Below are 11,273 nucleotides of genomic sequence, written 5' to 3'. Positions count from 1 at the left end.
ATTTCTGGCTTGTTGGGAGGAGGAAGGGTCTGCTGAAAAGAAGACACCTGAAACACACAGAATTAAGTGAAGAAAGAAAAAAAGTCCAAAAGAGAGTCTACACGCACAAAACAAGGGAAATGAGTTGGAGAGTGCAGGGGAACCCAGGAGAGATGTGAAGGGGTAGGTAGAAAGAAGAAAGGAAGGACAATAGAGAAGAGGCAGCTKAACAGCCCTTGGTTCCATGCACATCATATCATCATTCACTTTCTTCCTTCTACCAGTGTAATCCCATGGCCACTACCCATGGCAACAGACAGATGTTCAAAGGTTAATGGGTGCAACTTGCCTCCACTGTAATCTCATGTTGGAACCTATTTTGTGTGGAGCAATCTGTCGCCAGGGCTGATGAGGAGATGCAAAAGCATTCTGTAAGTTTGATGAAAAATAGAAGAAATCGTCCCCCAAATGTCTGCRGATCTCCCCTTCCTTCTCCTTTCACCTTTTACTTGCCAGATGTAGATCCACAAGTTACCCCTATACTAGTAAATCAAACTGTGCCAAGGAGTTGCATGCATGGGCCCTGTGTAGGCAGCAGAGCAGTCCCTGGCCTGGTGGTGGCCTGGCTGTGGGAGCACTCCCAGAGCCTGCCCAGGCTCCACACAGAGGCTGGCGCCAGCAAGGACCATCCCCTACCCCAGCAGGTAGTCTGGATCCAGCCACCCTGTTTTGGAGGTGAAGACAGTTGGATAGGGCCGTTCTGGACATGTGCTATCCTCTGCCACTCAGCTGCAGTGACAAAGAGCGGTCCCCAGCAAAGTTACTTACTCAAATAGTTGTAGCCATTTTGAACCCATTTCTATGGATCTGGGAGCAAAATTTTGCCTAGACTGCATGCACAGTGGCTATGCCATCGTCAGGAATCTTATTCTGTTGTTAATGGATGGACACAATAGACAGTGATGCTTTCAGTTGTTTTTTAATTGAACAATAATAATCATATACTTTTTAAAACCAACCAGCTTATTAGATTTACRTTCAAAAACCCATAATGTCATTTTTGACACTGTTGCAAAATAACAATAATGTATGCAAATATTTATTACACTTTTTAAATAATTCTCTTCAGTCTGCTGAAGGAACATGGGTTTGATCTTGCTGTAACTAAAATCAAGAAAGAAATTACTTTTGATATCAATAGGTGAGAATCAATACCTTTGCTTGTAAATATCCAAATATAATAATCCTCTCCCTCAGACCTAAACATTCAATAAAGGTTAAAATGTGGTACATGTTAGTTTGGGATTTATGTTCATTTTTCTCTGATTATTGTAGCCAGAGAACCCGCACTGCCATACTGAAGTGACTGCAGTAGACGCTTTCTTTTTCTTGCATTTTCTTTTTATTCTAGTACAGCATGATCCAATACTTCCTCCATAGGTGAAAACAACCTGCATTCACTGAAATTGGCTTTGGATCAGGATTTGGACTCTTTAAAGGTTTTGGAGTTTCTTTTATTGGAATTTTAAAGCATGTTTCCAGATCCTGCATCAAACTTCTGCTGCTGTAGTGAGCTCCTTTCACTGACATTGCTGTCAAAATTCACATTGATTTCAAAGGAAATAGGGCTGCATTTCCAATGAGGCTGCTCTGCACTATGCGGCAGTTCCTAAACACATGCAGTCCAGGTTTACTCCAATACCACTACATTAATTTCCAGTATCTGAGGAGCTGATGTTTCCAAACATGTTAGTAAACCCATCTCAGTCTGGACTTTTATGTTTCAAATATGTAACCCAGTCTGGACTGAAAGAGGGACTGCTGATTCCTACGACTCCCTAGCGCATGCAGGTTATGTTGCTGGCTGAAACAGGACTGCTTGCTCCTGCAACTAAGAAATGAAGGACGGGCACCAGATCCTGTCGGGTCTGACTGCTCTATCGCCTAACTAACTGTGAGTCCATGTCTCATCTACATTTGGTCAGGTAAACTCCATCCTCTGAGCCAGAGCTGGGCTGCAGCCAGCAGAGAAGATGAAGAGTACGAAGGTCCATTCGCTGGCCTCTGGCCTTGGACCCACTCTTCCCCATGAAATGCAGACATCACGGTAATGGCACCAAAATACATATGCTTTATAGAGACATATACATTTAAATAATACTAAGCAACTTCTGTAGTTTCAGGTCCTCCTCTTCAAATCTGCATAATTTACCAAGCATCTGTTTCTCTATACAGAATTTAACATTWGATACCCACCTAATACGATACATTTTTACAGTGTCTCAGCTGAGTTATTCACAACATATAAACTTAAATGATGGGTGTTTTCTCCCTGAAAAAGGCATATTTTTCTCCTAGAAACTGTTACCAAACTTCCAAAACCCAGAAAATGACTAATGACTAATGTTGGTTTATTTAATTCACCCCACTGTGCTCCTACGTTATTATTATTATTCTCGTCGTGTGACTCAGGGGCATTGCTTTCTATCCTGGGGCTTGTTGACATACATTTCTTTCACTTTGGCTCCATACCAATAGTTTTGAACTCACCCAAAATGTCCACTGAATTCAGTGAAAGCTTTCCTGGCCTGAGGCTGCAAGAGTCGGCCTTTGACATTACTTAAATGAAGAGGGTTGAATTGTGTTTTTGTTTTTGTTTTTTTTAACGTTACTATACATTCAGCAATCCACAAGACATTTCTGTGTTCAAATACTTATCAAAACAAATATCAAAAATCATATACACTGTACAGTCTATTTTTAAGTAAACATTTTTCTCATGAAAAACAGAATCACAATTGGCCTTCAGAGGTTACAGTTTCATATGTTATAGATCTACTTAGTTCTTAAAGTGTGTTGTTGCATATTCAGTAATCTGTGAGAAATGCATTCACTTGAAAGTCTTATTAGTGTAAGTAAATATCAGCGAGGATTTAGCCATTTCATTACCGGAGAGCGAATTGCTTTCTCCTTAACAAATTCCTCTTTTACAGAATTGCCATCCCCTGACGCCATGTCATTCTCTGAAAATTTAAAAGAGAAGGTAGATTTTGTGAAAATGAGAGAACTAAAATGTCTTCCTGCAGCTACTTCTCTGGGTTTGGGAACACTTCAGTAAACTCTTAGTTGATAATCCATTTTACATGAATCTACCTGAATGTCTCCAGTTATCTAGTTGCAAAATATCTGCCAAGTTATGGCACAGAACAGATGTGTTTTCTGTGACTTGCATTCAGCTTCCAGCTCTCAGACTCTCCAGTACGACATGGGACCAGGCAGCACATCCTCACCAGGACCTCTACAGCAGTGGATCCTACAGTAGTAAATTAAACAGGCCTGGAGCCATTCTCTCCCGGAGGCCAGCTGGCATGGAATAGCCTGATGCATGCCATTAAACTCTCTTACCCTCCAGAAGAAGGTAAAAGATATCCAGTTTGTCTACTGGAAATGGTCCCTGGCTCACGCTAATTCCTGAGCTCTGGTTGCAGTTGCGGGAAGAGAGGCCAGCTGGCCTGGGGCCCTCCATGCCAGCATGCCAGGCACTGCCCAGCGGTCTGACAGTAAAGGTGATCGAATTGCAATACACAGGAACACTCTCCAGCACTGCTTAATTTACCAGGGTAGATGTAGCCGTAGTGTTTTTCTAAAACATATGGGCCAGAAACTCACCTGATTAAAATATAGAAGCATTCACAGCTGTTATAATTAGCTGAGAATCCATCCTAGATTATATAGCTACCACTGAAGACCACTATTAAATGCAGTCGTGTGTGACCATCCCATGACGTCCTATACACAATATTCCTGGTCTGCTACTTCTGAGGGACAGAAATTGGTGTGTAATCTTTGCATTGGTAATAGCAAAAATTCCACTTGTTTCTCTGGGGTGAAGATTTCCCCCAGTTGGGTTCGGACCATTGGCTGAATATTGAGTCTGCACAAGGTTTGATTCAAAAGTGGGGGGTGTGGGCGAGAAAGTGGAGGGGGAACTGATGAAAACAGGCTACCTGGGAACATCTGGGGATATATAGTAGATGCAGAAAAAAAGGAAAAAAAGGAAGACAACAATATTTTTTCAAGTTATTTCAGCACCCTTGGTACTAAGCAAACGTAGAAAGGCAAAAGAATATAACCACAGAGAAAAAACAGAAAGGAACAAGACCGATCCAACTTGCAAAGTTTTTTTCAAAGATGATTTTTAATGTGATATGAGCAGTTTGTTCCTTTCTAGTCTCTCTATACAGAGAATGGGAGCAAGATAACCCCTATATTAAGGCAACAAACTCTAGAGATCTTAATATAACAGGAGAGCAGCAGAACAAGGCAAACAAATTGCACCTGGAGGAGAAGTAAAATTCAAGGACTTTGGGGTGAAATCCTAGAAAAGTTCCCAGTARCGCTAGGATTAAATCTCTGATATTTATTTAAAATGTTTACATTCGTATTTATTTTAATTGATGTTTAAGTTTAGGGTTAGCATTACTCAATTAAATGTACTTCAGTATTTTCAGGTGAAGAATCAAAGAGGATGCAATTTTAACCTCAGCTTTAAAAAAAATCAGTAATCTCTCCCTTCTGCCTCCAAATACTCCATTTTTTCACATACTTTCCTTTTTTTTAAATTCTGGAAGGATCTTTCACAAGCTTGAGACATAATCTTAAACATAAGTACATATTCCAGGAGACATACTGTGGTAAACAACTAAATAATTTCATAAAACAGCTCACTGACATCCAAAAATGTATAAAGCCCTGACTTCATAGTAAGAAGATGTAATTTTTACCACTGGTAACACTGGTAAGTGTCATCTAGTGAAATCCTGTTCTAGCCAAAGTAGCTGTATACGTCTAAACTGGCTCATACAAATCTTAGCATGCTCTCCTGTTGCACGAGTGACCTCATACTGCTAGTATATGCAGCAGCCCGAAAGCGTTTTGCTTATGTTAGAGTTTCAACATGTTGTTTACCATGTGTTACAGCTCACCTAATTCCTTGCCTTATGTTAAGGGAGCTGCCAATGAGAAAAATAAATGTACCTTGTGCTGTTAGCTATTTGCACAGCTCCACCAAAGTACACATCACTCTTGCACAGCATCCACAGAGTGCTCGTAGATCACGTGCAAGGCGGTTTCTGCTAAAATCAGCTGCCCCACGAAGTCTTACCTGTGTGTGAAATTACTTTTCGTCGATCTGGAGGCTTTGAAGCAGAGAGTTGAAAAAACGGGAACTTCAAACACTTYCCAGTTACTCTGTCACAGATGCCAGACGGACAATTGCAAGTTTTCCTGCATTCCATTCCATAGGTGCCGTAGGGACACTCTGAAAGATGACACATTGGGAAGTAATACAGCAAAGCAAGCCTCAGTGATCCAACTACCAGCTCCCTCAATAGTTGGTCTGCATATATACTTAAAAGTGGAAAACCTCTAAGTGAAATTAAAGGATTTCAGGATGCCAACTTTTGTTACAACTATTTTCCAGTTTTAACAAGCATCAGTTTTCCTCACCACCCACTATATACATCTTTCTTCTCCTACAGCATATGTTGCAATGCAATGTTATTTACAATGTGCTATCGGTAATCTTTTTCTGAAACACTTGTGGTGTTAAAATGCAAATTAAAGGCAATGTGAATATCTAAATACATAATCACAGAGGATGTAGTTAAAGCTACAGCTAGTGTCTGGTGAAGTTTTTTTTTAGTTTAAACAGATTAGCATTGGATTTAGAAAAGAGGACAACTGAAGAATGTTTCTGAACTCACTCTTCAGGCATGCTATTGTGTGACTTACACGACTTCAGTGATTCAGAGCTGTAATTTATTGACAACGCTGAGGCTGTTTTACTGAAACGGACACTTCCTATAGGCTCCACTGTGGCTGCCAATTCCTGCCCCGAGGAGCTATCCAGGGTGGCAAACTGCCTGCCCCGGCCTCGAAAAGCCAGGGCCAAGCAAGGTGGAAAACGGTTGCCGGTTCTCAGGGAAGAGCCTGCCGGCGCGTGGAGACTTCTCCTACAGCGAAGTATTCTCTTCCTATGGCAGACAGCAAAGATCTCACCTACAGCTCCAGCCGAAACAGCAAGTACACTCTAAAGAGGTCACAAAAGGCTCTGGAAAACTAGCCTGTCCTCTCCTAGGGACAGCCCTGTGAGCCCCGCCAGCCTGGAGGACCTCGCTGAGCTTCATCATGCTCCCCATCCCAAGCAAGGGCACTCTTTGATCTGCTGCTTGTCCACGTAAAACAGAAACAAAATCCTGCCAAAACAAAACGGTTTGTGTGTGTGCAGTCCTCCCGGAGGGACAAGCGGGGCTGGGAGCACATGCCACACGGAGCAGGTACTGCCACATCGCCTAATCCGGTGGCTGCAGGTGCTCAGCTGCCCAGCTCAGAGAGGGGGGACGCAGAGCTGTGCAGAGCCCGGTGGAAAACAAGTCCGAGTCCAACAGTGCTTGGTTCCACAAGGCAATAATGCAGGACTTGACAGTGCTCTTCCGATTTGATGAAACTGAGAGATGTGAGGCAATTTTGCTGCTAGCGGGTGATGTTCAGTAGGAGACTGATCTTACAAAAATTAGCAAATAACTCCCTGTGATTTAAGGGAATCAAGAACAGATTTTTGCTGTGACAGAAATACCTGAAATTAAGAGGGGATTTCCCAATAAAAGTGCAGAGCATCAGTCTTCCCCAGTCTGTTTTGGACAATAATAACATTACTATTGATTATAATATGATGCACTCTTTTAAAACTGTTTAGATAAGAACTGTCAAGAACATGAATTAATTAATGGTCCATAAACTGCTCTGAAACATATACTGTGCATATTTTACTCATTTCAGAATTAAGAAATAGAATAACAAGAGTTCAAGCCATCTGTCCACAACTTCAAAGCAAGTCAGTCACACATGATTGAAGAGAATCTAGCCATCCTTACTCCGTGAGTTAGTATAAACTTGAAAGTTATTAAAATAAATGAGTGATCTGGTATCATATCTATATGTGGATAGATAAAATAACAATATTGGCTCCATACTTTGCCTGATAAAATTCACATATGTACAGAAAGAGATTATACTATCTCAGAGCTGAGATAAAAAAGAAAAAAAAATAGAAAAGTGATCTATAAAATTAGTGCAAATAAATCTGTGGGGAATACAAGCTCTAAATATCAATTTAGAACTCAAAGTCAAGATATGGCTTTATTGAAATTAATGAGAGTTTTTCCGTTGACTCACTGGGAAAAAGATTTTACTTTATAGTTCCTTAATATTTGCTGCAGAGCTTCCAGGACTCAGCTACAGAGATTCAGATCTCATGTCCCTCAGTATTTCTTTTTTCCCATTTTAAGTGTGCTGTTGCAAAGAAGTTCCTATGAGGACAGTGAAAAGTATATACTTGCTTAAGGAAATATTAAAGGAATTATAGCTGATACTTTGCACTGCAGTATTTTTTATAAACTGAAGGTCAGTCAACTTACTCAGTAACATACTTTTTTCTGATGGGTGCACAAAAGGTATGATTTTTAGACATAAATTCTAGTCTTTAGAAAAAAGAAGGAGTATTTGGGGTTTCATCCTCAAACATGCACATTAATTTGTGTGATTTATATGCCAAAGTAACTAAATGTGTCTTCTATGCGAGTCAACCTGAACGGTTTTGCAGCATCTAGCCCTAAGCCATTCCCTTAACTGGAGTTATTAATACTTCTAATATTTAACTCTCGAGACTTCTCCATTTTTAAGGAAGTTATTCAGAGGCATAACTGTATCTACTTACTGCAGTGCTACCTGAACACAGCAAAACTCACTGCATTCGTACTTTACAAAGCCTGTTTCGAAAACGTTCATCCTACCTCTCTGCAATTTAATACCTTCTCTCCTTTAAAAGAATTGCCTTCCTAACGAGGTGAGAATTGCTCTTAAGTGAAAAATGCCGTTATGGTCTATGACTAAAGAAAGGGGCACGCAGCATACCTGCTGCGATCTGAGAGCAGAGGCTCTCTGCTCATCTCCGAGTCAGCTCCGTGCCCTTACCGCTGTTCTGCACGCAGGAGCGTCTCCGTTTGCCTCCCCTGACCACATCCCTAGAGAAGCTGAGCCCCTCAAAGGCAGGAAGAAATTAAACACGGCAATGTCCCCAGGAGGTCGGGCAGTGCTGTTATCTCCGTTTCACAGACCCCAGGGCCAGCTCCTGGTCCCAGGCAGGCAAGCAGCAGTGCCCGAGGGACCCTCCACGTCTGCGCGTAGCCCCAGGCACCCAGCAACAAGGCTCGACTTGCAGGATTAAGGTTTTTGCAGTTTATAGAAAGCCAGCTGCCAAATCAGTGGAAGAATCAGGACTAGTGCCTGGGTCTCCAAAGTCTCAATCAAAAATCTTATCTCCAAGCAAACCCCATTCATATTTCCTTAAAGATGTCCTCAAGTCTAAACAATATTCTCACATTAATTACCCTGGTCCCATCTACACAGAACACCGTTTAATACCAGCAGGTATTTTTCACTTTCTCCTCAGCTAAGGGCTGAGCTAGAAAAATCCCATTTTAGACCTTTCAAGCAGGGGGCAAGCTCTATATGTAGGTTGCTGTCAAACTGCCACAGTGGGTGCATGCAAAGTGAATATTGTTACCTTTGCAGATACCAAATTCATCACCAAAGTCATCCTCCTCAGTGTAAAACTGGCACTTCAGCCCAGGACCACACTTGACACCATCCATCCCCGAGACCGTACGATAGCAAGTCTCCCCCAGAGCAGCCGCACACACCCTGCAGCAGCCACAGTCATCCAGCACCGTTCGCTTACAGCGCCAGGTACTTTTGCACGCGTTACTGTCACAGGGCTCGGGACAATCTACCGCGTATTTGGCACTCCAAGCAGTTCCAGCGTGCACGGGCAGCAGGAGGAGGGTAAGCAACAGGAAGCCCTTCATGTCTTGCAGGGGAAAGCGCTCCGTCCCCAAGAGYGGGTTTTAGTGCTCTGCGTGGCGCCTGGTGCTGCGGGAGGCAGCGGTACAGAATCCAAGGTGGGAGCTGCGCACATCAGCCTACAAGTTTATGAGCTTTATACAGTGTGTTGCCCACATGCTGCACCGTCGTCAGCTTCCTCAATCCGGCAGCGCAGCTCCTGCCAGCCTCCCTTGTTTCAGTTCACGAAATCCAGGATGAAGGTTGGATTAGCACTCTGCTGCCATCCAGGAATTGAAAAGCCTGAGCTGATGTAATCTGTTATGTTTAGTTGGTTGTTTTGCATGAGGACTAAAAACTCTCTCACATCCGTCTCAAATGCTCAAGGACGTCTGCCAAAAGAAAAAAAAAAAACCCACACACAACCAAAAAAAACCCAGTGGGTTACATACCTTCTTCCTTCAGGACAGGGCTTGCTCTGACACTGGGCACACTGCTGATAGAACAGCTCTGTTTGTAAAACAGAGCTCCTGCAGCCGGGAAGAAAATCACACTGAGTTATATCATTGCTGAAAGAATTCTATTTTTTAAGAAATCTTTGCATAGCCCGCTGAGGGGAAGCAGCCAGTTACTCTGAAGAACAAAGATCATGCCATTTAACTAGCATACGCGCTCAGATATTTTAGTAGAGTTTTTTCTTGCTTGCATTGAAATGGGACTTTTTAATCAGTATTTAGGTGGAGGTGAGTTAAACATTTCACTCAAAGATTATTGCTAGGACTAGAAACAGATCGGACAGAAACCAGCATTTTGCGGGATCTTCCGCAGGAAGTTCAGAAAAATGATCCATGAGATGCCCCTGACCTCACAACCAAAGGGGGAAACCCCATCCGTCACCGGCGCTGTCAGCACAGCCCAAACATGCATCTGGAGGGACCAATTCTCCTCCCATTTACACCACTTCTTTACTCATCAAACCCTATGGGCTGCACTTATGCTATTCTTGAATGAAACCAGTGTAAATAAACAGAAAATAAGGCTCAGTTTTCCTTCCCCCCCCGTCCCCCCACTCAGGCTTTATTCACCCAGCCAGAGCCTTGACAAGAAACAGCAAACAACCCAAGGGTTCAGTAAAACAGATGAGCCACCAGAGAGATGGAAATTTCTGCTCTAAAGAAAGATCTCCAAGGAAGGAAAAAAAGAATAAAACTAACCATGAATATGTCTCTGAATACCAAAAGCTGCTGCCACTGAAGTTAGTGGGAACAGAATCAAGATCTAAACTCATACGTGACCACCTGGCCATTTGGGAAGCCTGTGTCCCCAGCGGGCCGAGGACACTGCCAGGAGACTGGCAAGTAAAATGAAGGGCTGGTAATGCAGGAGACCAGGAAAGCCTTTCCCTCATGAGTATAAATGTGAGGATAGATAGACCCCAAACAAAATACTTAGCTCACCTCTTTTGTGAAGAGGATAAGAAAACCAATACATTGCATGTTGCATTTCAGTAGGTTGTTCATTTACTTCTGGAAACGTGAATATCAGAACCTGTGCAGGATAGGACAGGACAGGACAGGAAATCTGTTTAACATATGCCAAAGGGAGACCTACACTCAGGCACATATTTGCAGGTAATGCATGCATTTTAAACAGTACATAGTTACACAGTACATAGTTACACAAAATACAGTTCTTCTAATCAGAGTTGTCAGCTGGCAGTTGTTTAAATATACTAGCTCACACCTGGTTTTACGTGTAACCCAGAACTGCAGTCAGTGAATTTAAAGTGTAAAACTTATAGTGTTAGAGTTGAAATCTCTGCTGGTATAAACTGACAAAGCTCTACTGATAGCCGTGAAATGAGAGCAACTAATAGCAGTAGACAACCTCATCTTCAGCAGCCGTGCAGCTGTCCTCTGGGAAGGGAAAGCAATAGTTCAAGCGTGGAAGTGAAGATCRCAACTAAAAACTGAAGAGGAACAAAAGTGCAAGGTTCTACTGAGCAGAAAAATTAGAAATGGATGTGCTATCCCTGACCCCATCACAGTCACAACATGGCAAAAGCCTGTTTTCCAAGAAAACCCAACCTGCGAAGATGGCCCCAGAGTTCACGGCTCAGCAGAGTAATATAAACCACTGTCCATTTCATTTGGCATTAACACGAACCAAAATTGACATCATTGGTTTATACTAATAGGTCAGACTGTAACCTGCGGTGGCTGAGGAGCCTCTGTAGACCCCTTGGAGCAGTGCCTCAATGGGAAGGAGAGGCTAAATGCTAACAGAGGGCCAGGGAGCACAGCTAAGGGCAGAAAACATTCCAGTCCCCCAGGCTAAATCTGCTTGCAAGGGTGAAACAGCCCAAAGAAGCAGGTTACTCAGTGCAGCAGGTT

General features: G+C 42.6%; 1 protein-coding gene across 2 annotated transcripts; it reads right to left on the bottom strand.

The window, feature by feature from the left end:
• Window positions 1–2,901: 2,901 nt before the first annotated feature.
• On the bottom strand, window positions 2,902–8,912 carry ESM1 (endothelial cell specific molecule 1). 2 transcript variants are annotated; one of them, XM_026062752.1, is made up of 3 exons: window positions 8,606–8,912; window positions 5,144–5,299; window positions 2,902–3,002 (listed from the first exon to the last, which is right to left on the bottom strand). In XM_026062752.1, the coding sequence occupies exons 1-3, from the start codon at window positions 8,904–8,906 to the stop codon at window positions 2,902–2,904; spliced, it is 558 nt and encodes a 185-aa protein (XP_025918537.1). In that variant the 5' UTR covers window positions 8,907–8,912. The 2 variants fall into 2 exon arrangements, with proteins under 2 accessions (XP_025918537.1, XP_025918536.1); XM_026062751.1 differs by lacking the exon at window positions 5,144–5,299 and having other exon boundaries at window positions 8,606–8,906.
• Between the last annotated feature and the right edge of the window lie 2,361 nt (window positions 8,913–11,273).

This window comes from Apteryx rowi, unplaced genomic scaffold (genome assembly GCF_003343035.1).
Source record: "Apteryx rowi isolate R43461 unplaced genomic scaffold, aptRow1 scaffold_192, whole genome shotgun sequence".
In the NCBI taxonomy this organism is placed as follows: Eukaryota; Metazoa; Chordata; class Aves; order Apterygiformes; family Apterygidae; genus Apteryx; species Apteryx rowi.
The sequence above is the reverse complement of the archived record's forward strand: the minus strand, read 5'-3'. Positions and strand labels throughout refer to the sequence as shown.